General features: G+C 40.2%; 1 protein-coding gene and 1 long non-coding RNA gene across 3 annotated transcripts in view; one reads left to right on the top strand and one right to left on the bottom strand.

The window, feature by feature from the left end:
• glp2r.L (glucagon-like peptide 2 receptor L homeolog) overlaps positions 1 to 26130 on the bottom strand; it is a 106833-nt gene that overhangs the window by 59986 nt on the left and 20717 nt on the right. The window contains exon 1 of one of the 2 annotated variants that reach the window (XM_041576210.1): positions 3953 to 4285. The exons of the other annotated variant lie outside the window; for it this stretch is intronic. Coding sequence (XP_041432144.1) covers positions 3953 to 4033 — 81 coding nt within the window. The 5' untranslated portion in view covers positions 4034 to 4285. Of the gene's footprint in view, positions 1 to 3952; positions 4286 to 26130 lie in introns of those variants that run through there. 2 annotated transcript variants of the gene reach the window in all.
• LOC108701190 lies at positions 14375 to 18991 on the top strand. The gene is made up of 2 exons (XR_001933123.2): positions 14375 to 15368; positions 17264 to 18991. It is a non-coding gene; the product is annotated as an uncharacterized LOC108701190 (long non-coding RNA).

Genomic DNA, 26130 nt, shown 5'->3' with positions numbered 1-26130 from the left:
AATTATTTTGAAGAGAAGAATCAGATGCCTTCTACAAAATGTTTACCAAGTACTTTGTATTTATTATGAGCAACAATTGACATCTTTTTTGGGATTTGGCAGATCAGGAGAAATACTGTAGAACATCACACCTTATAATGAGAGCCATAATATACCGGTAATCAGTGACATTTATGACCCACCCATGGCGTTTAGAACTAAAATTAAAGTCTTATGATTTATGAGCCCAAACACATCACACTATTATCTTTGTAAGGTCTACTAGGCCTGTTTTCCTCCTCATCTTGTTTTGTATTGGTAAGTAATCTCCCAGATTAGGAAGAAGCAAAATACAAAGTAGATTATTGATATTTTTACATTACAAACGGGAACCATTATTCTATATACAAGCAGGGCTATTAAGACTATACATAAAACCGACTCCTACTTAGAGAGTGGAAGTAGTTTATGCCATCAATTTTGAACACTGCCTAAAAAGTCCTTAGGTCCTGATGAAGAGGTGTTTTGGTTATTTGGTCACAATATATTGACTCCTAGGTCATGGTATTTGGGTGTTTTACAGTAATCTCATGGAATATGGTCTGTATGGGTCTCCCATGTTATCGACTTGACTGATCAAACTCAATTCAACCCAACAAGTTTTAACAAATACTTAACATAATTGGTCAGTCAGTCACATTGGTTGGAAAATGTATTGACTCAGTTTGGATCCTGTAGTAGAAAAGGGTGACATCTGTCTTATGGACTTGGCTTATAGAGTAAATTCATCCATAGTAAATCCAGCTTCATCTGTTACTGTTAGCCTAGAGACAAAGTTAATAGATATAGTCCAAACTTTGACTCATCACTTTCATGGTGGATGATAAACCAATACTAAATTAAAGGGAACCTTAATCCAAAAACAGCTTTTTGCACAGTAAAATAAACTATTCTTGACAAGTTTCTAATATATTAATTAGACGTGTCAGTGGTTTCAAACTCTGTGTTGTCTTGTAACCAATAAAATGTGCAATATTTTATCCAAAGAGCAGTGGTTAAAGGCTGCCAAGTCTCACAATATAAATACCATCCAAAACAGGAATTTATATTTAGTTCATTTCTTTAACACAAGAGAAAGAGTTTTGTAGTGTCATTGAAATGATGGCTCTTTCTATTAAGAGCTGCATATAGCTAATAGGGATGTAGCGAACCGCCGAGTATGTGTTCGCGAACGCCGTTCGCGAACACCGGCAAAAAATGCGAACAGTTCGCGAACAGTTCGCGAACTTCGAACATCCGAAAATCGTTCGATTCGAACGATCGAAGGATTTTAATCGTTCGATCGAACGATTTTCGTTCGAATCGAACGATCGAAGCCATTCGATCGAATGATTTCATTCAATCCAATGGCTTCGATCGTTCGATTCGAACGAAAATCGTTCGATTTTAGCGATCGAATGGTCGAACGATTTTGACGCGAACGCCTATTGGCGAACGTCGCGCGACGTTCGCGAACTTGCGGCGGACGCGAACAGCCGATGTTCGCGCGAACAAGTTCGCCGCAGAACAGTTCGCTACATCCCTAATAGCTAACATAACAGCAGTCTGCTTCACTGCATACTTGAGATGTATAGCTTATCATATAGATGTAGCCTTGCTTCTGCTTCTGTCTGTGTGAGTTACCAGTATCAGTATCACCAACCCAATCCCTAACTTTAGCTTGAAGTTGTCTCAGGAGGAAACTTCAAGTGATTTTGGAAGACTGAAGTGACACACGGGTTTTACCACCAATTATTCACATTATTGCCTATGGGAAAGCTTTTAAAGGAGGTAAGTTGCCTTCAGAAGCAGAGATTTATCACTGATGATTAATCTCTTAGCGTGCCACAGCCCTATATCTATCTGATATAAGTGTGTAGAAATAGCACAATATAGAGGTGAATTCTAGCATGAGTCTCAGAAATACTGTATTACACAAGGCCAATGCATTATAATCAGTATACGCAGGGGTGATCCTGGCCCCTCCACCGCCTGAGGCAGCTTTCTGTTGCTGCTGCCCCCTCCCCCGTGCGCTCACCTTTTTTGCACCGGAGGGGGTCCGCGAGGGCAGCGGGGAGGGCCAGAATGCTAGCTAGAAGAGCTGAATTTCCGGTTTGAAAACCAGAAATTCGGCTCTTGCGGGCCCTGGCCCAATTGCACCCCCTGCTCCCCCGATAGTTACGCCACTGGGCTGGTGGGGGGCTGTTTCTGCTGCTTTGTACCTGAAATGCCAGGGCCTATTTTGAATCTCACTGCATCACAGCGAGACAAAGGTGAAATAGACCTTTGGTCTAATAGACCTTTGGTTAGAATACAAGAGAGTTTACCACATGCCACAGCTCCAAGAATCTGTTATAAGCCTTTGGCTATGGATAGAGGGCCAGAATTGCTAAGAGTCTTCCAAAATTGCAAATTGCAACTTCAGAAGCAAATAGTAATGTTTTTACCCATAAAGGACCTCAGTCTGTATAAAAACATTTGGAGAAACATTTTCTCCTCCCCAGAAATCCTTTTGCAGAGAGATCAGTGAGATTTTTCCATATGGCTCCTGTCGACAGGCAGTTTATCATTCCCTAATTTTAACATGAAATAATCCCTGGCAAGATAATTCAGCAGGACGACTACATCCCTCCAGAGCCCCCCTGTCCCATGGCTGTAGGTGTAGAGGTTGCCATCTGTCCTCCCATTCACTATTTAGAGAAGTGGGTGGACAGATGGCAGTGATTACAGGGATAATTGGCAAATTATATTTGTCATAAAATTAATATTACAATAATTTGGGTGCCACAAAGGTTACTACAGATACATATCTCTTCTATTTATGTGCTACCTTGTTTATACCTATCTGACAGATCCTCACTGTGCAAGAGCAAGGCTTCTGGGGCTGCTATAGCCTAGCAAATTATAGGGGCCTGTAGAATGGCAACAGGGGCCCTTTGGTCCAGTGGGTCCACTAGTTGTTACTGGGCCCCATAGCAAATTCAATTCAGGGCCCCAAAATATTTATAAGTTGGCCTATTTTACCAAGATATATTAAAATTGCTAATTAATTAGGGTCTCACTGGGCCCCCTACACTCCTGGGCCCCCCTGCAACCGCAGGGTCTGTTTCCTCTATAGTTACGCCCCTGCTTTGGTCCCTCCCACTCCTGGGCAGGCAATGCAATATCTTTATTAGTGCTTGCAACAGATACAGTATGTGGCCCCCGAGATTTCTGATGATGACCATGTGCAGAGGCCAAGTGTTTTACTGAAAGGTAGTAGCAAGAGAAAGCTTTTAGAATTCCCTATAGAGCAATTGAAATAAAATCCCAGAGATAAAAGAATTGTAAAGTATAGTAGGACAAAACTAGTTTCATGACCATAGCATCCAATGTGTTAAAGCACCTCCCTCACTTTGCAGTTCGAGAAAGGTAATAATTTGTATCACGTCGGGTAAACATAAAGTTCCTCAAACACAATAATACAGTAGCAGCAGCAAGTCTATTCACTTCTGATTTCCTATAATATAGAAGCTGAATATACATGAGTTTCTCTTACCTGTATATTCAATTTACATTATTAAAGGACAAGTAAAATCTTGGAGCATTACTACCTGACTGATATGATAAGTGTGACCATAATGACCAGAACACAAATTGCCTTAAAGTGAAGCACCCCTTTAACATCAAGCTTTCCTCAACAAGGTCCTTGACCCCTTCCAAACAGAACATGTGCAGTGTTTTGGGTGCAAAGAACTGCCCTGAGGAGGTGCCCTACACATATTATAAGAAGCAAAAAACAAAGAGGAGGAAGAGGGCAATGGTTATGAGTCAGTAATACATATTTTATGTATCAAATTAGTAATCAAATTTTACAAATACAGAATGAACAGCTTTAGATATAGAGCAATGCTGAAACAGTAAGAATTAACTATGGAGAAAGTTTAAACATTACCTGGTTCAGATGTAGGAGCATGATTAATATTAGCACCAAGTGAAGGCACCAGGTATCCGAGGAACTGCAGAAAATTCTCATGTTGGGCAATAAATACTGACGGTGATTCCCGGAGTACTATTTAATTTCCAGCTCACGTGGAGTGTGAAGGACATTTGCGAGTGACACTTTTACAACCATTTAGAATGTTCTGTTGGCAAAGTCACTTCACATAAAGAGAAACTTCTTCCCGACTTTCTCGTCCTTGTTTGAAGTTGTAGAGATCTGTAGACACATCTGCCTGTCGGAGCAAGGGAGGGTGACGCACAGCTCTACTAGGAGTCTGTGCATCCCAGAAATGTTTCCTAAGGTTTCCACCAGACTGAAAGCTCTGCAGACAGATGTTTCTTTTTGTTTTCCCTGATGTCTCTCATCCAATAAGAGTTCATGCATTTGTGATTTCATAAGTTACACATCTTAGAGGGTATGATCTAAAAACATTAGCATTTTGCTGCTTAGATAAATATCAGGGTTTTTGGCAAGTGGGAAGAAAACCACATTTTGTATCAAAGCAGAAGCTCTCAGTGTAATGGATTAGGGTCGTTGTGATGTGACCCCTCTGTATGATCCACTGGAAGCCTTGACACAGTTACTGGTGGACTTCTGTTAATCCCTAAGCCAACAGCTCTGTTGAAATGTCAACTGTTGATAGTATGTATGGTAAACATAAAATATTGTCTTGTCTTAAAGAAATGGTACAATTAAGTATCTGTAAACATTCACATTACAGCGCATATTTAATAATCTCAGCCATTTACAACTCTCGGATTAACCCCTATTAAAGAGAAATTTATTTTAGGGCACTCGACATTATTTAAGCATGAAAACACTGATATTCCAAAAAAAAGTAACAACAGATGTACCATGTCCAAACACAGGGCAAGATGAACGGTACATATAGCTTAAGTAACCACAGATGTACCCTGCCCAAACAGAGGAGAAGGTGAGTGGTACATACAGAATGAGGAACCACAGATGGACCCTTCCCTGAGTGAGTGGAAGGTGAGTGGGATATACAGAATGAAGACCCACAGATGTACCCTGCCCAGACAGAGGGGAAGGTGAGTGGTACATACAGAATGAATAACCACAGTGGGACCCTGTCCAGACAGACTGGGAAGATGAGTGGTATATACAGAATGAGGAACCACAGATAGACCATGACCAGATGGGGGGGAGGTGAGTGGTATATACAGAAAGAGGAACTGCAAATGTACCCTGCCCAGAAAGAGGCTAAATTACAACCTAGATGTCTTAATATTTACAGATTTGATAAAGAGTCATTTCAACACTCAGCAACAGTGATATGTTTTTCTACTTGTGGGTTGCCCTCCTACCACCTTTAAGCTAGAAAGTATGGGACTTTCATGTTACATTGATGGGTCAAATGTACCACAGATGAACTCTGCCCAGACAGAGTGGAAGGTGAGTGGTACATACAAAATGAGGGACCATGTCCAGAAAAAGGGGAAGGTGAGTGATATATACAGAAAGAGGATCTACAAATGTACCCTGCCCATAAAGAGGCTAAGGTGAGTCTTACATTCCAAATGAGGAACCACAGATATACCATGCTCTGACAGAGGGGAAGGTGAGTGGTACATACAGAATGAGTAACCACAGTGGGACCCTGTCCAGACAGACTGGGAAGATGAGTGGTATATACAGAATGAGAAACCACAGATAGACCATGACCAGACGGGGGGGGGAAGGTGAGTGGTATATACAGAAAGAGGAACTACAAATATTCCCTGCCCTATAGAAAGACCTAACAATTCAATGTAAGAGAACAGTCTGGATCTTGTTGTAACATACAGTATACTTAACAAATAGTTATTCTTTGATTTTATAGACTAAATACCCATGTTACAACCTTGTTTCTACTTGTGGGTTGTCCTTTTACCACCTTTCAGAGAGAAATACTAATACTAAATAACTCCCTAATATAATTACCCAGTAGAATATAAAAAAAATATTTAAAAGAATCAGTGTGCATTCTAAGGAACTGTAGCATAGATGAAATATAACAAATATGAGACATGACTCTACGCTGTAACTGTCGTTTAAAAAGGAATCTGAAAGGTGAGGTTTCAATCACGTCTTATAATCAAATGTTTGTCCTACTCTAAATATTTACAGTGTCTTACAGAATGAGGGAGGCACGCTTGGGGTCCATGCTATTTTGTCCCTCAAGTCTGGTCTCAAGTGTTTATAGAATAGATTTAATGGATAAATATAATTTATTTGATGGAAAAAGCAGAAGGAAAACAATTCTAATGCAAACAGAAGGGAATGTGCCCATCCTAAAGACAACTCAATGGAGAATACTGAGATTGCTAAGTGAAGATACTGTTTATAGATATCTAAACAACCACAACGCCTAACCAAATTCCAACTGTATGAGACATACAAATCTATATATCTATATCCTTAACACCAAACTGTTATACTCTACTCATCCTCGGCTACCCAAAACATGCCCCCCACCAGGAATCCATGTTCATGCTTGTACCCACTGTCCTCCTGGCCTTCTGAATTTTTTCCCTCGGGCCCCATTGTCATGCCAGGGCCACCTTGCACTGGCACTTTTAAAGTTAATACTGTAATTACTCAGTCTCAGGCTCACACAGAGACCCTTAAGGGTAGGGACACACTGGGCGATTTGGGGAGATTTAGTCGCCTGGCGACTAATCGCCGCGACTTTCCACGACCAATCTTCCCCGAATGCCTCCCCTCACTCTGCGCCTGGATAAAATGAAAAATCGCCTGCGCTAATCACACGCGGCGATTTGTTTTCCAAAGTCGCCCGAAGTTTCCTCGTGAGGCAACTTCGGGCGATTTCGGAAAACGAATCGCCGTGTGTGATTAGCGCCGGCGACTTTTCATTTTATCCAGGCGCAGAGTGAGGGGAGGCATTCGGGGAGAAAAGTCGCTGCGATTAGTCGCCAGGCGACTAAATCTCCCCAAATCGCCCAGTGTGTCCCTACCCTTATTGTATATCTCACCAGGGGGCTGTGGAAAGGTGACATCCATATCTGTCATCTGAGACGGTCTGGAGCCACACCATTTGGGCAAGGAAGCTGGGCCAGTCTGTTCTTTGATCAAAGAACAGAGCTGTGGACCTAGAGCAGCAGGGGGGGATAGCTAGTAGAAAATTATGAATTATAGGAAAGTATCCATATCTCCTGTGTCATAGGATTCACAACCTCATAACTTACATATTGGTTATGAGGAGGTCACATGCTTCCTAACAATACCAAACAGGGCTAGCCTATACCCACCTGTTAGGAGGGCTGGTTCCTGGGGGACTGGAAAGTGGGAACCTATTAGTGTTTGGTATTGTTCTTCTTGCCCACATATGGATCACAGCCTGCCCATGTTTTTATTATAGTATTGGGTACTGGTAAGTACCCATATTATATTAAGGGATATTGGGGAATATTGCCTGAGAGTAGTAAACCCCCTGCAGGGGGTCGTAAATGACATGTTCCTGGGCACTCCTACCTCATGCATAAGGTAATGAGGGGAGTGTCCCAGCAGGAAATAAAAAGGTGACATTCCCAATATCACATTGTCATACAAGGAGGCTCCATTTTTTCAGTGGATTGTATGTCCAGCTTCCAACTCGTGCCTCAGAGGAAATACACTGACAACTTCAAAACTTGGTAAAGTAAGGGTTTTCTTTGTGTTTTTATTCCCTTTTATTTTATTTACTGTATTTGCAACTGTGTGTCATCTTTATAATATCATTTTTATATATATGCACTGTTTCTTTAAAATATTAAATATCATTTAATACGTTAGTCCTTGTGCTCTAAACGAACTCATTGCCCATATGAATGCTTGTGCCTACGTGTATGAACTCTTCGTATGTGTGGAAAGGGAAAGTTGCCTATTTGTATGTTGGATAACTAGTACGGCTAGCAGGAAAGTGTGTTTGAATGTAGATTAACTCTTTGGCTGCTGGAGTGCTTGTTAGACTAGTAGGATCTTACCCTGAGTAACTACCATAGGAGAGAGTGTTTGATGTATTGTGTAGTGTGAGTTATTACCTGTTATAGAGGGCAGGGGAATAGTGACATTAGGTTTCTATCGCCTGTTAATGATAGATGGTGGCAGCGAATGAACTTTGTGGGTGTTGGTGTGTTTTTGGGGTGTCTGATGTTAGTCTAACCTGTGTGTAAGGTGATTGAGAGACGGATTGCAACCCCTTGTAGCCAAACCCAAGAGTTAAGTGTGGTTGAGTGAGGCGGTTTTGTGACACCCATGTTTTCCTATTTATATATTTTCTTGTGTTTAGCTCACATTAAGGAGAAGCTGTGCTGTATTTTCAGCAGTAGGCGAAGGCAATTCCTTATTGTTGTCTCATGTCTGATTGCAACCCCTTCAAAGGACTCCTGTGAAGGCAGCTAAAAGGATTTAAAAAATTGTAAATCCAGTCAACTTTGTTTGGTTGCACCTTCCTCTGGATGAACTTCTGTTAAACCCAGATTTTAATTGAATTATAGAGATAATTGATAGAGATGTGTCTTTAAGATGGTGGTACCTGGAGCAAAATGTTCTACAGTGCTAGGTGAAAAAATGTATCTTGTGTATGTTATTAGTATATATTAAACATAGCATATATGGGCTAAACTCAACTTCTGAAGCATCTGAATTCAGTCAGTCACAGCTCTCTAGTGATATATTTTGGCTTATGACAGGAAATAATAACAGTTATGGGACCTGTTATCCAGAATGCTCGGGACCTGGGGGTTTCCGGATAAAGGATCTTTCTGTAATTTGGATCTTCATTACTTAAGTCTACTAGAAAACCATGTAAACATTAAATAAATCCAGTAGGCTGGTTTTGCTCACAATAAGGATTAATTGTGTCTTAGTTTGGATCAAGTACAAGGAACTGTTTTATCATCACAGAGAAAAAGGAAATCGTTTTTAAAAATTTGGAGAAAAAAATGGAGTCTATGGGATACGGCCATTCCATAATTCAGAGCTTTCTGGATAACAGGTTTCCGGATAACAGATCCCATATCTGTACAGGGTTGTCTTGTCCCCTTCAGCACTGTGCGCTGCACCTCTCACCAGGACAAACACCTGCTTGGGGTAATTTAAAGGGTGGTTCATCTTGAACTTAACTTTTAGTATGTTATAGAAGAATGCTTTATTCTAAGCAACTTTTAAATTTTTTCTTTTATATAGTTTTTGAATTATTTGCCTTTTTCTTCTGACTTTTTCCAGCTTTCAAATGGGGGTCACTGACCCCAGCTAAAAAACAAATGCTCTGTAAGGCTACAAATGTATCATTATTGCTGCTTTTTATGACTCATCTTTCTATTCAGGGTCTCTCCTATTTATATTCCAGTCTCTTATTCAAATCAATGCATGGTTGCTAGGGTAATTTGAACCCTAGCAACCATATTGCATATTGAAATTGCAAGCTGGAGAGTTGCTGAATAGAAAGCTAAATAACTCAAAAACCACAAATAATAAAAAATGAAAACCAATTGCAAATTGCCTCAGAATATCAATCTCTACATCATATAACTCAAAGGTGGACAACCCCTTTAATCTCCAAAATCAGTGCTCTCTTGAAAGCTTTAGAACAATACTGGGGAGTACATTAGTACTTTATAAATACGTGTTATTAATAACAATGCTTGATTTTTCCCAGGAATGACTTTTTAACTAAATACTGCTCAATGTTCTCATTTTACTGCACAAAAAGCCAAACAATGTAAGTATTTTGTCTTCCGTTCATATTTTTTGTATGTAATTTACCTTGGTGATTGTTTTCAGTATGATGTGGAATCCATTGTGTTCTGCACCACCTATCATTAGTAATTTCACATTTTTGCTTGGTATTTGCATTTTCTTCTTTGTGCTATTAAGACAAAACCCATTGTGTGACCATGCTCCTAGGAGTCATTGTATAAAGGCTTGTGGAACGCCTATTATTCAAGATTCCATATGAATCCCTTCTGATGAGCAGAAGCTTCACAGGCAAAAAATATTGCAATTGGGGAGTCTGTCACTATGGATTTATATTAATAGAAAGTATTCTAAGATCATTCTAGAGGTGCCGGTCAGTAGAGTGCAGCTTTAGCTTTATAAAGCAGATAAGGAAGGGCTGAACGTTCAGCCGTTCATTAATACCAGTACAAACGTGCCAGAGCCTTGGCACAGATGTTCATTAATGATGCTGGCAGCATTCCGCAGGATTTAACAAGGTAAAACCAGGTTACAGGAATGGAAAATTAATGAACAAATCAAATTTACTTTATAGAAAAGGGATAATGGTGTCGGCACAGAAGAATGTTCACTTCACTTGTGCCCAAAGGAAATGTGTTATATTATGTAAAGTAATGAGACCCTCATCCTCAGCTGGACCCTGGTGAATTAGTGGAGGAAAGAGTTTAGAAAGCTAAACTGCAACACTCAACACTGACTTATAAACTGACTGGGCACAGTGGTTCTTAACCAAATAGCAGATTAATTTAAGTGTGCAAAGTACAGTTATAGTAGGTATAGTACACATTTCATAATATACAATGGTTCAGATAATACGTTTCCGACACAGAACTTATGAAGTGGTCAACACTTATGCACACCTATATGTAATGGATCCCCTCCAGTGGAAGCCTCTCACGGACACACTAATAACACTAGCCTAAGTCCCTTTCCAATCGCTTTGGAGTTGCTTTGGACACCTAACTCCACACTACTACTCATCGGTGGAGCCCGATACTGCTGTTTCTAAATTGGCCTATCTAATTCACAGCCTCTATGGTTGTGCTGAGACAGAAGCTGCTATCCAGTGCCCGACTTCTCGGAAGCTGATCTCCTTGCTAAGCTCAACATTTTAGCATTTCCACCCCAAGTAGTAAGTAGAAATGGGTGAACCATTTGTCATCAGCCCTATTTGGCCTAAGGATCTTGCGCAGTGTCGGACTGGCCCACCGGGACACCTGGAAAAGTCCCGGTGGGCCAAGGTGTCAGTGGGCCCTTATGCTGCTAGACATGTGGCCTATTTAATGGCCATTCCCTATTTCTATGAGACCAAAGTGGCTAAATAGATGGAATAATAGATTTTAGTATGTAAAGATAGAGACTAGGAGAATAGAGGTTGAGTGAGGAGAGGAATAATAATAGTACTGAGTGGGCCCCTGATCTAAGATAAATTGGTGGGCCCCTATCAAACATTTTTGGGTGGGCCCCTGGTGTCCCAGTCACATCTTGCGACCAGGTCCTGTCCATAGGTTTATGGCACTATCTGGTCACACATGTCAACCTTTTTTTAGGCAGTCATCCTGATTTGTCACCCACAGTAAAAGCACAGTCACTCATGTGAAACACACAGAGCAGGGAGCATGGTTGAGGGTGTATCCTGGGTGGGATTAAGGTGTCTGTGGGCTGAATGTGCATGGCAAAGACACACCTGGTTTATAATACAAGCAGGTTGGTGTCTCTGACTGGTCAGAGTACGGACCAGAACACAGGTCACAGAACTGGAACTTTAGGGAATTAAGCCTAAAAACACATTGGCCAGTTGCAGTTACCCTTTATCAGAAGCTTACAGCACTGCTGCATGGAGATACTGGGATGAATTAAACTATGGGAATGGAGATGATAAAACTGCTCAGTTAAGATATCATGTTATCACAATTGCCCCTTTAGAAACAGGTTATTAGAAGTTATCTCTATCACAGGGGAAGCTTGTGGATAATTAATAGGCAAGTAGATGAGGTTAATGCAGTGCTGGGTACCTAACATATACACTTTTCATTGGGAAAATCTCTGACTCCGTGGTGAACCTATAAAATAGAAAGCAGGTTCCTGGCATGACATGGGATTTACACAGCGGCCAAACAAACATCACTTACAATAAAAGCGTTTATAAGATATAAAATTAACATTACATTCCAGATCCCACCTCTGGTGTCATGAACTGTCCAAACACCCAGCAAATTAATGGACTGGGGGAGCCTGGAGCAGTGAGCCTATTGGGCAAATAGTGTGTGAATGTGCGTGGGGGGGGGGATACAATCCTTTAATAGAAATGTTAGAACTGATAAGAAGTTCCCAGTTCTCCTGTATGAGGCACTCAGATTTATTTTAATCTTAACGGCACCTGCCTCAGGCATTCCAAAACTGACTCATAGTGCCAAGTATCACCGCTGAAAGAATGTCCCACATATCGACTACTATTTTAGTTAAAGGGAAACTATATCTCTTTATAATCAGAATGAGCAACATTCTGCTTCTAGAAGGATGCTCATTTGGAACATAATACTTCTACTAATACTTATAGGAGACTTCTCCTATTGCACATCCTTCTTTCCCTTGGTTTACCTGTGTCAATTCAACCAAGTGTCCTCCTGGACTTTCCCCCTGCTGTGTTACAATTATTCATTTACAGTTTTCTTTGCTGATGTAGGTTTTTCCTCAATTGTTAGGCGATAAGTGGTCTCTTAATTCAAGATGTCACTGTTAAAGGCACTGTTAAGGGAGAACTAAAGCCTAACTATGAATATGGCTTAAAATGACACATTCTATAAACTGTAGTGAACTTATTGCACCAGCCTAGAGTTTCAGCTTCTCAATAGCAGCAATGATCCAGGACTTAAAACTTGTCACAGGGGGTCACCATCTTGGAAAGTGTCTGTGACACTCACATGCTCAGTGGCCTCTGAGCAGCTGTTGAGAATCTAAGATTAAGGGTCAGTACAAATTATCAAGCAGAAAATGAGGTTGGCCTGTAATATAAGCTGATGCTATAGATCTGATTATTAAATTCTGATGCTAATTGCACTGGTTTCTGTGCTGCCACGCAGGCCCGGATTTGCGGCAAGGCCGCATAGGACCGGGCCTAGGGCAGCAAAAAATAGGGGCGGCATGCCGCCCAGCCGCATTATGGGGACGTTTGCGTCCCCGTTCAACTACACCAGCTGCGCCTGAGTTTTTTCGCTGGGAAGGCGGGCGCTAGGACCGTGCGGCGCTGCTGCCATGTAGTAATTATCTGTATTAATTATTAATCAGCCTTATACTGGGACATTTCTATTCTATGTGTACTGTATATTGTGAGTGGATCCCTAAGGTCAGTAAGTGACAGCAGCAAAGAGCATGTGCAGTGAATCAGCAGAAAAGAAGATAGGGAGCTACTGGGGCATCTTTGGAGGCACAGATCTTTACTGCTAAAGGGCTGTGGTTGCCTTGGGCTGTTACAGAAGCCCAAAACATAATGTACAACATTTCTAGCCAACTTCTTTAGTTAGGCTTTAGTTCTCCTTTAAGGGATTCTTACTTTAACTTATCGCTGTTCACCAGCTGAGTTAATTATTATATAATTAAGTATACATTAGCCCATTGCGTCATTAGGAGTTGCCCTACCACCTGCATAATTTGTTGTACAGGTATGTGACCTGGGGTTTTCCAGATAAGGGATCTTTCCGTAATTGGAACCTCCTAATTAATTATTTAAACATTAGGATTGTGTTGCCTCCAATAAGGATGAATTATATCTTAGTTGGGTTCAAGTACACGGTACTGTTGTATTATTACAGAGAAAAAGGGAAATTAAAATGTTGAATAATTTGATTAAAAAGGAATCTATGAGTAATGAGCTCCCATAATTGAAGCTTTCTGGATAATTGGTTCCTAAATGGATCCTATACCTGTACTGTAGTTGGAAAAAATAGAGAAAATAAGATTAGATTGGGGCAAGATGGAGACAGTAAGGAACAAGGAAATATTAGGACAAGATGGAAACAATTTGAAAAGAAGGCAACAATAGGGTCATTTGGGATAAACAGCAGCCTCAGACCTTGTTGCCATTTTTTTCAATTATTTTTACTGAATGGACAGGGGCGGGGACAAAAGGGGATTCATCATGATGTAAATAGGGGCGTGACATGGGGCGAATGATATTAAAGGGAGCAAGGCCACTACACAAGAGAGTGGATCGATAGGAGATCTGGGAAGGGAAAAGGCAAGATCTGGGTGCTTTGAGGGCTTAGGTGTGGATATACATAAATATATATACATATCCACATGAAAAAAATGGAGCACTCACGGGACTTACGAATGAGTGGGAAAAAAAAATTTTTGCCAATGTTTCAGACCTGCTAAGAGGACCATTCTCAAGAAATCCTGTAGCAGGACCAAAACATGAGTCCTCCATTTCTTTCATAAGGATATTCATTTCTCCTGGATGCACCTGAGACATTTTCCCAAATATTGGGAGTGGTTACAATCACTTTGGCTTATTTCCTAACTATATGTATATATATTTATATATATATATATATATATATATATATATATATATATATATATATATATATATATATATATATATATATATATATATATATATATATATATATATATATATAGATAGATAGATAGATAGATAGATAGATAGATAAATATATATAGAAACCCAGGCAGGTCTCTGCACTCCCTTCAGGGCAATCAGGACCGGGTGCTGCAGCAGCGCTTCTCATACATCAAATCCACAGTTGTAAGCAGCCCACACTGGAGTTTAAAAAAATTTGTTTCTTTATTTATCAAAAGATTAAAACCATAGTCGCAAGGATCAACGTTTCGGTCAGGATCTAAGACTGTTATCAAGATCCAGAATCACATGTTGTGGTACAATTTATAGTCAAATTTACATAATTAATTGAACACAGGGAATCAGAAGATACACACACTGACAAGAATAATCAAGATATGCAAATCTGTATCACAGAGTATCCAAACTACCTCTTATCTCTCTGTGTATCATTATCTTAATAATAAAGTATCTGTCTAATCTGGCAACATTGCAACAAAGTTAACTTATATCAATAAACACATCAGAACAGAGAATAATGGATACATTCAAAAAGTATTTTATCTTTGTGTGAGGAAGCATGTAAGGGACAGTTGTTCATTAAGCCCATATGGTGCCATTGTATTAAGTTTATTGATCCAAAAACATTCCCTCTGTAAGAGCATTTTGGATCTGTCACCACCCCTTTTAAGGGGAGGTATATGATCAATGCCAATGTATTTAAAAGTGGGTAAATGATGCCCCTTTTCTAAGAAATGTTTCGCCACAGGTTTCAATGATTTATTGTCCCTGAACGCAGTGCTGATAGCGGATCTATGACCATCCATTCTGAGACGCAAAGTTTGATCGGTCTTACCAACATAAGAGAGACCGCACGGGCAGGTAATCAGGTAAATAACATGTGTTGTGGTGCAGGTGATATGTGACCTAATGGAAAATCTTTTACCCGTATGAGGATGCACAAAACTTTGTCCTGGCGACATATATCGGCATGATGTACAACTGGGGCATCTGTAGCAACCCATCTTCAGACTTAGGAAACAGGTAGGATTCTTTTTTTGATAACATTTCATGGGATCTGTTTTAACCAGCAAATCGCGTGAATTAGCGCCCCTCTTATACGCCATCAGTGGGGATTTAGACACAGACGGCTTTAGACTCTTATCAGCTTGCAAAATATTCCAATTTTTATATACCACATCACGAATAGGTCCAGATACACCTGAAAACCGAGAAGCAAAAACCAATCGCTGTGTGTCCTGACCTCTATGTCCCAAGCCTTGGACATTACGTCTTGCTATAAATAATGCCCGTTTAAGTAGTCGCCTAGGGTATCCTCTCACTAGAAATCTCCCCTCCATCTCACACAGTTGTGCCTCCACTGATTCTGCAGTACAATTGTTTCGTAATACCCGACAGAATTGGGAAATAGGTAAAGATAACTTTGTGGAACTGGGATGTTGACTATTGAAATGTAATAAAGTATTGCGATCTGTTGTTTTACGATAAAGGGAATACTCTAGCTTCTGACCCTTTCGTGTTATCTCTAAATCAAGGAATTGTACAGAACAACTACTGGTGGTGGCAGTGAATTTTACTGGGCCGTCAAGATTGTTTATAAATATATATATATATATATATATATATATATATATATATATATATATATATATATATATATATATATATAGTTAGGAAGTAAGCTAAATAAAGTAATTTAGAACATTAAAGCTGTTCTAAAGATAAAGACGTTAATTAAAATTCTGTTCAAAATCAGAAAGTTCCATGATAAATGACAAAAATCCTGCCAAAGCTTTGGAACTAAACGCCTGCTTCAATGCCTTTCTTTAAAAAAAAAAAAAACACAAAATTTTCTTTAATTAATTAAAACCAGGCAACCAAAACAGCAACCTGCTTCTTTTTATTACAGAAGTGAGGGCCTAGCAGATAAACTCGGGTGGAGGTTGTAGAAGTTGCAGTTTATGTACAAATCTCATAATGGAGGAATATTTAGCAAAGTATATATTGCATATAGAGGAAGCCATAGAGATAAGATAGCCATTTTAATAAGAGATAAAGATCAAAGAACACATTCTTTGTTTTCAAGGATTCTGTGACCTACAAAATAATTTCACACTGATAAACAGTACAGATTGCCAGACAAAAGGACAATAAGTAATGGCATTGAGACAGAGAAAGCAACTTGATAGTGTCCTTGGAGTGAGGCTGGTCCAGTGGTATAGTGGTACTTTAAGTTCCTGTTGTGGTCTTGACCAAGATTAGCAAAAGTATCTCAACTGGCATATTCTATAATGTATATTCTTTTAACCTGATGTTAATTGTATCTAAATCCTCCTCCAACAACACAACAAATACTTGACTAGTCACAGCACAAATACAATCAATACTTTCTGTGTCCCCTAATGCACTAGATACGGCTTATAAATATACTTTTCCCCTGTGCTATAATGAAATAGCTCTCTTCTCAAATCTAGTTTGTCTGAATCCTTATTGCAGCAGAGGCTGATTATTTGCCACTTTTCCTGATCCAGTTCCTTGGTTGTCCAATAATCCAACAAATGATTATGATTCAACAGATTCTATCTGTTCACCCATCTATAAAAGTCCCAACCCTGTAGGAACCTCCTCCAAAAAGGTGCCATGATTCAACAGTTACCTATTATTGGCTGATGCGGGACAGAGATTTCCATTAAGAGATAAATGGGGCCACAAACGTGGGGTATCATATTTAAAAGTTTATTTGAGGTTCATTGGCCTTGAATTCACTTTCTTATTCATTCATAGAACCTGCAGTAAAACATTTGTAAGCAAAACTCTCAAAAACATCTGGATTTTCAGCTTGGCCGCATACGGGGGGGGGGATTGCTCCAGATGAATGCCATTTTGCGATTCACCCGTGAATGTTTATTTTTTTCTAGAATGTTGCCCCTGTGCTTTGCAGCCAGCATGGAGCATATGGGACATGCCTTGATACATTACATCAACAAACATGATTCATCTGCTCTGATCCTTGACTGTTTCATCAGGACGCATCCCTACGTTTCTTCTGCATCTTGCAAGGACTTTTTTTGTTGAAGCAATCTTTGCCTTCGGTTCTTTCATGGGAAAGCAAAGCAGCAGGGAGCAGTCACACAACCAGAATCTGCCAACAAGTCAGTGGCTGTCATATCTACATACAATTAGTCCGAGCTCAGATATCCATCCATATGTGATTGATGCCCTGGTCACAGGATGTAAGCTTCTGCTGGAGCCTTTCCCAAAAAAGAGAAATTGCCATTATTTGCTCCAAGTGTTTAATGAAGAAGATGCTGGGTATTTATTTATACTGGAAGTCTCTGTATTCACTAAATAGATGTGTGTGTGTGGTCTGGCTGATTAAGTCACGCCTAACCAAAACAATCTGCACATGGACCTCGCTTGTGCTACGGATGCACCCTTTACAAACTGCCATTATCAGGCTCAGAATTCTATTCTAGCCATAAGACTTAAGCTCGCCATACACAGGTCAATAAAAAAGCTGCTGACCCCGGCCCTCCATACCAAGTTGAGAGTTTATTAGCCTGTGTATGGGTCCTATCAATATCAATATTCGCCAGTGTGACGTAATTTCGTTACTTCGCCAATTTACTAACGGCCGCTGACGTAAATTCGCTAGCGAAGTGACCTACTCTAGCGCTACTTCGCACCCTTACGCCAGGCGAAGTTGCGCTATGGCAAATGGGACGTAACTACGCTAATTCACTAACTTGCGCATTTTACTGAACATTACCTCTTGCGTTAGACTTGCCTTCGCCACCTGAGACCAGGCAAAGTGCAATAGAGTAGATAGCGATTGCTTCAAAAAAAGTTGAAATTTTTTCTAAGTCCCAAAAAACGCTGGCGTCTTTTCCTTTTTTAAGGGTGATAGGCTGAAAAAGATTGTAAATTTTTTTGGGGGTACCCTCCTTCCCCCCTACATTTCCTAACATATGGCACCTAAACTATACAGTGGGCACGTGTATAGAGCAAAATGAAGCTTTCTCAGGCTTGTGTAGTGTAATGTATTTGCTTTAACTTGGCGCCATATGCAAATTAGGCATCGCTAGCGTAACTTTGCTTTGCTTGATGAATTAATGCGAGTGCAACTTCGGATGTTAGTGAATTAGCGGCCCCCTGGTGAAACTTCATCTGGCGAAGTGTGGCGAAGCCTGTGCTAGCGCAACTCCACAGGTTAGTGAATTTGCCCCTATGTGAATTGCATGGCCTGCAACATGCTGTGGTGCACTTGATTCCCACCACAACCGTCAAATCCACCCAAGCAATTGTGCTGCTCTTTCCTGAGGCTCCTCCAGTGACCAATCATTAATTCCAGACCTGATATTGACTCTTCTCTATCCTCAGTCTGGTTGATGGCTTCTTCATTTGTTTAGTAATTAAAGTCATGGCCGAGTCCAAGCAAGTGACATTAAATGCCTTGATTACTCGTCCTGGCTTCATGGTTGTCTGGCTTTATACAATTACTGATAGCTTTATATTGTAAAGTAAACCCATTAGCCGCCGGTTTATTCACTTCATTATTATTGAGCTGCCTCTGCCTTGTACATTTATTATTGTTTATTTATACAACATCTCTGTGATATAAACCAAATAAACTTTATTCGTTATAATTTATACTTTGTTAAAATTAAACTCGATGGGGAAACTCCTTTTAGACACAAGCAGCCCAGGGGCTTGTTGAATTTTAAGCTCTTGTGAGAAGGGCCCTTTAATCCTTAAAGGAAAACTATACCCCCAAAATGAATACTTAAGCAACAGATAGTTTATATCAAATTGAATGACATATTAAAGAATCTTACCAAACTGGAATATATATTTACATAAATATTGCCCTTTTACATCTCTTGCCTTGAACCACCATTTCGTGACTCTATCTGTGCTGCCTCAGAGATCACCTGACCAGAAATACTACAACACTAACTGTAACAGGAAGAAGTGAGGAAGCAAAAGGCAGAACTCTGTCTGTTAATTGGCTCATGTGACCTTACATGTGGTTTGTATGTGTGCACAGTGAATCTTACGATCTCTGGGGGCGGCCCTTATTTTTTAAAATGGCAATTTTCTATTTATGATTACCCAATGGCACATACTACTAAAAAAGTATATTATTATGATAATGGTTCATTTACATAAAGCAGGATTTTACACATGAGCTGTTTTACTCAGTATCTTTTAATAGAGACCTACATTGTTTGGGGGTATAGTTTTCCTTTAAGGAACATACCTGCAACTTTGGGTGCTCTAAAAAGGAAACAATGGAGAGTACACATATCATTAAGGTTTGTGTTGCCACCAGTCTTTTTTTAAAATGGGTTGTCCATATTTTAGTAGCCATTGCTTCCATTCTGTCTCTTCTGGTAAACAATGTGCCTACTGCCACCCTGGGCCTGGAGTTAGCAACAGGGTTCCCACAGCAGCTTGTGTCAATAGACACACCAGACTTGCACCCAATGAACTGAATGAGTGACGCAACCCCTACTCTAAAAATGCTAGATGCAACTGATTTTCACCCCTTTTGACGCATTAGATGCAACTGAAGCAAACACAACTACAGTGAAATAATGAGGAAAAATGCTGCATTATGGGTATAAAACGTCCCAATTTGCATCTGAAATTGCACTTTGCTCTTGCCTTTGTAAATTACTCCTGTTATGTTTCATTCAGTAGACCTATGCTTGTTACTTCATTTCATTTCCATGAGGTAATTCCAACTAAATCCAGCAGATGGTGCAATATAAATGTTCCTTTACTCATTAGGCCAGTTCTTTGTTGGCTGGTCAGTGGTAGGTGAAAATCCTGAGTGTATATATAGAGTAATTACAGACAAGTTTATTTTCAAATTGTGTAGAAGTTGCACAACAATTCAACCCCTTAATTTGTGTTCTGATGCAGCTGTTGAACTGAACTTCTACAACTGGCCATACACAGGCCAATAAAAGATGCCGACAGCTTATTGACCCTTGTGTGGGGGGCCCTTGATCGAAAAGTCAGGCAGAAGTCGATCGGGCAGGTTAAAATTCCCGTTGGATTGAGGCCGCATCTGTTTGTTGATGTGGTCCCGCTATCCGAGCGCACATATTGGCTGCATTATGATCTGATCGTTGGGCCCTGTCGGAGACAGATCCGCTCGTTTGGAGAAATTGCCAAACAAGCGGATCTCTACCTGAATGGCCACCTTAAGGCAAACCTCTCAATATTCAAGAAAGCGAACAAATTAAAAAACATGCGCATGCAGAGGAGCGAACATTTTTGACCACGTCCCAGATGTGCCATTATAATAACTAAATAAAATGGATAAAGAAATATTAACATCAGATGTGCCTGTGCAATCACTAAATAAAATGTACAAAGGACAAATTTACCCTAAAGTTCTAGTATAATGACCAAATAAATTGGATAAATAGCATATTCACCCCAGAAGTGCCAGTATAATCACAAAAAATGGATAACCAGCATATTACTCAAATACATTCTAGTATAATTTTGACAGAAAATGAATAATCAGCATATTAACCATAAATATGCCAGTAAGATCCCTATTGAAATGGCCAATGAGCACTCTATTAACCCCAGACAAGCCAGTAAGAGTACTACAAAAATGGACAATGAGCACTCCATTAACCCCAGACAAGCCAGTGAGATCAGAAGCATTAACTCACCAGGGCCGGATTTTCATAGCGGGCACCCCTAGGCCTGCTGTAGTTCTTCGCCCCTGCCCCCTCCCTTTTATTTGCTCAAATTTTTATCAAGACCAGAGCAATGAGGAAAAAACTAAAAAAAAAACTAAAATGTAAAAAAATATTGTATCTCCTGCGCATCCCCAGTGTTTCTGAACCAATGTGGGTGTGGTTGGGCAGGATGGCACTCCCAAAAATCCTGCCACCCTAGGCCTGGGCCTGAACTCACCTACACTTGCAAAAACCTGAGCTAAGGCCATACTGCCCCCCCCCCAGATAAGGGCTCACCACTCAGACGCCCTCTTGCACACCAAATTCCGATACCTCCCAAAATGTATAATATGTAAATACTACGCTCATTTTACAAAATTTGCCAGGTTATGGAAACTTTGAACACATTTCTGGGAGTTTTAGGTGCATGTTGTGTGCGTTATTACAATTTTACAAATGAAATTGCTCTTCAAGCCACAAGTCTCAGTTCCCCCAAGAGACCTGCCTATCTTATTAGTTACAATTGTATCTAAGTGCAGGTGCTGAGTATTCTGGGATCTCTGCCAAAAGCATATTACTTAATTAAGTTTCAGAAATGTTGTATATTTTTCTGGCTGCTCAGTGCAAAGAAAAATGTGGGACATTTTAATAAGAATCCGAGACTGCAGGCTAAGCTGGCAAAACCGAGACTATTGCGAGTTATGCACCCCCCATGAAAATTACCACTGGCGCCAATTATCACAAATGCATTCCTGCACTCCACTGCACAGTCTTCCCATATGCATGGGCCGGTGGGGTTCAACAAGACCGATTGCCATGGCAGGCCAGTCTCCGTTGCCCTGAAAGGCCTGTTTGACCCTACTTGGCTCTCTCTGCTTCCTGTATCTGAAGAAAAAATCCAAGATGCATTCCACAATGGAAAATTGGATTGTTTTCTGCAGATGAATGAAACAAAGAGCTATCTGGGAAGAAGAGGATCCAAGCAATGCAGGGCATTCACATTATAATCCAGGATGTTCACTCAAGATCAGAACTGTTCTGCAAAAGGAGGACAGTTGGGAGGCTTTTTCTGCCAAACGTTCCAGGCAGGGGTGTGGGCCAGTGACATTATGAGACATCATGGGTCCATGGGACCAGGTGATATCATGGGATAGAGCTATGACTTGGCGATTGCCTGACCGCCATGTCAATCTAAGAGAATCCTGCACAATTTTCCTAATTTGGCAGTTTTGACCCAGGCTGCCCAACTAAAACCAGGCTGTCCGGGTCAAAACTGGACAGGTGGCAACCCTACTTGGAATTATTGTGAAGGTGGATGGAAATTCCCAGGTTTTCCTTTGTTATTGTGCACACTTGCATGCAGTACATCTGGATAGACTGAGGGACACACTGGTACCCACCATAGAAGCATATGTGGATGAAGTACCTGCATCTCTGGCTGAAATAGAACTCAGGGTAGTGAATGCATGCAAAGGTTATAAAGAAATTAAAGCAATGCAATGCCACAATTTGGACTGCCACAATTATGTCGCTGTGCTCTTACTGAGAGTGGGACTAAAGGGAACAGATAAAATGTACATTTGAGACAAGACGCTCAGTACCAGTCAGCTAAGAGCCTGTCAGCCAGCTGGTATATTTTTGGCAAGAGTCACCTCACTAATTGATGCCTGTTCCAGCTCCACTTGTTCTAATAATCTGCCTCTCTGCCTGTTTTTATTCTTCAGTCTGGAGTGCAGGTGCCCATGATTCTTATACTTTGCTTTTTTTTTGCCTGAAGGATTTGTACAGTTTAATTAACTTAGACTGTAAGCTCTGTGGGGAAGGGAACTACATGTGTACATACATGCATCACTGTGTCTATTGACAGGTGCAACTACATACATACATGTGGGAGATGTTTATTGTGATGCATTATATGTTGGTATGTATCTCACTTGTTAATGAGATAAACCTCTCTGGATTTTACCTCACTACACTGCTGATATTAACAGGTTTATCTTATTTCCCCTTTGCATTTGTACATTTCATTTTTTTTATTAAAGGGGATTTCATAATAGATATAAAGAGACCTTGAATGCAGGATAAATATCATTTACAAGACCAAGCAAGATGCATGCATAAAAGATATGTGATGTCAACAGCCAGTCAATTAGACCACAGGACAATCATACAATCAATTGAGTTGTTATTAAATGGGCCTCTCTGGGAAACCTACCACATATATTCAGCTTTTCCCTCTTTGCTGATTATTATATTATTGATTATATTATTGGTTGCTGTTTGGTAGAACAAAATGGGTGATTTGTGCCCAAAATGCATTACTTGTGCCTTGGCCTTTTAAATAAGGTGTGAAAATGCAGCACATTAAGCAAACAAGGGAGCTTGAGTTACATGGATATATATGGGATGCTGAAACCTAATAAAAGTATAGTGATGGGTCAGTCATTGAGAAAGTATTGTAACTGATAACATATTCTCTGAAAACGCTGTTTTCTGTTTTGTTTTGCTCAACTTCCTGGTTCCTTTAACTGGGTGGAGCTAACTTTCTGGCTTCTGCCAGTGGAGCAACTTCCATTCATTAGAGGAAGAATAAGGAAAATTTGAAAGAGCAGGAGCTCCTCCCTCATTTGGAGGAGTTGAACTTGATGGACTTTTCAAACCAATTTAACTATGAATCAAATATATGATGTTTGTATTTGGAAAAGGGAACAGTAAATGACAACAGTTTTTCCTTTCAACAAAGAAGTTAATTTGCATTCAAAATGGCTCCTTTCAAAGCAAATCAGCGAACCCATTATTTCAGGCCCCAGTGTTAGCAAAACCTGAAATGATTGTTTATGAACAGACTTTTGAGTGAGTAGAATACTGAGCAGTCAACTTGTCTAGGTATTGTCTTAATTGCAAGTGACTTTCCCATACTAGTCCCATCAGCTGGCCCTTCTGTCTGGCCCTGTCACACTTCTGTGACCAATATCACCCTCTTACAAACACAGCACATACAGCCAATTTCAGCAATGGACAGGCCACCGGGAGCAGCCAAACTGTTCACCAGGACTGAGCAACAAAATGTCATATCCTTGTCATGTTCTAATAAACCAGCAGATCTGTCTTCTCTTCTTACTTTACAGTATTTGCCAGAGCATGGATAGCTTACATAATGAGATTTTTTATTGATACGGCTGCTGCTCTTTCCCTAAAATCCTTTATAAGGTTAGAGTGAATTGTAAAAGTATCCATATGTATAAATGTAAGTATTGTTTCCCCTAAACTGTACAGTATGAAGATATAGCTTATTGTGCGCCCAGCAGAATCCTTCACTTTATATTTGTATTTGTAAATATGGGAGAGAGGTGCCACATGTTTTCCCTTAGACAGTGTTGTATGCAGATATAACTGATTGTGTGCCCAAAACATTCATCTCTGTATATTTGTATTTATTAGGGATGCACTGAATCCACTATTCTTTCCTTCGTGAAAGATTCGGCCGAATACTGAACCGAATCCTAATTTGCATATGCAAATTAGGGGTGAGAAGGGGAAAACACTTTTCACTTTCTTGTTTTGTGACAAAAAGTCACACGTTTTCCCTCCCTGCCCCTAATTTGCATATGCAAATTTGGATTTGGTTTGTCCAGGCAGAAGGATTGGGCCGAATCTGAATCCTGCTGAAAAACGCAGAATCCTGCCCGAATCCCGAACCGAATCCGGGATTCAGTGCATCCCTAGGATTTATATATATGTGTAAAGAGGGTACAATTTATTGTATGCCCAGCCCCAGAGCATTCAGTCTCTGTATATTTTGTAATTATACATATGACAGGGAGCAGGGTCGGATATGATGAAGCGCCGCCCAGTGGCCGCATGGTCCCAGCAATTTCCAATCAAACAAGAATATGAAAATGAAAGTAATGGGAGTTCATCCGCATTCTGCAGAACAGGAAGTGACAAGTGCAAAGGAACATACAATGCTGTTAACCCAATATACAATTATTTTGCATTAAAGGGGCAGTTTGCCTTTAAGCAGAACAATTTCTGCAATGTGTGCTTCCCTTTTTCTAAAACCTGTTTTAACTTTTCTTTATTTTCTATTTTGTTTGTTTATTTGAATTATCATTAAATATGGAAGTTTTGGCTGGGAGCTTCAGGGTAGAAATAAAAGTGCAATCAGGATTCTACAGTTTCACGGCTTTAATTAACTTTCCTACATTTCTGCTCCTGTGCCTCTTCCTGCATAACTGCAACCTTAGGATTTTTATGCCCCTCCATAAAGTTCAAGTGATAAATTTAATGTAAGATGCCTCTGCTCTTATCTAGAGACACAGAAGGAATGAAACCTCAGAGGCCCATTTTCTCCACTTGGGTAGAAATCCTTTTGCTTTCCTTGTGGTGGTGGTGGTGATGGAATCCCTTGAAAATGGTTATATAATTAATTGTATGTATGTCTAAACCAAATTATTATGTGTGCTGTTTGGTATCACGTCTATGCACAGTGGGTGGTAACTGAATTTATGTGAGTGGGTGGTGCCTCTTTTAGTAAAGTAATGGAGGGCTGATTTATGTGTAGACTTAGTCCTACAATCTATGAAGTGCTGGAACTTGTCCTGAGCTCAAGTCAGACAAGCAAGGAAATCGTTTTTTGCCCCATTTAGTTGTTGACCGTTAAAGAATTCCAAATGGCAGTAGTTCAGGTTCCAATTTACCTCAGGGAATATTCTGGTTAGTGCTGGTCATTAGTATTGATCTGCTGCAGGCAGGGCTTTGGGTCGGTGATCCGGACTGAGAGGTTTTGCTGACCTTAGATATGAGTCTTAGCTGATTAATTAGAAGTCAGTCCTTACAAAAGAGGTTTTTCATTTTAAAGCGTCAGTGGCTGATTGAAGCAATTCTCGCTGACTCTAATAATCATTGATAGTTTTTAAATGACAAGGAACAAGTTCATTAATGGGGGGGGGTGTGGCAATGGGGTACCTCAGAGTCTGGACTGTCCCATATCTTTGCTAAAAAATTGCACAGACTGGGGTATTGTTGTGCACTGCAGAGGCAGCCTTGTACATAAGTGATCAGAAAAAATAATAATAATA

This window comes from Xenopus laevis, chromosome 9_10L, assembly GCF_017654675.1.
Source record: "Xenopus laevis strain J_2021 chromosome 9_10L, Xenopus_laevis_v10.1, whole genome shotgun sequence".
Taxonomy (NCBI): Eukaryota; Metazoa; Chordata; class Amphibia; order Anura; family Pipidae; genus Xenopus; species Xenopus laevis.
Note: the sequence above shows the minus strand (reverse complement) of the source record. Positions and strands in the feature narration are given on the sequence as shown.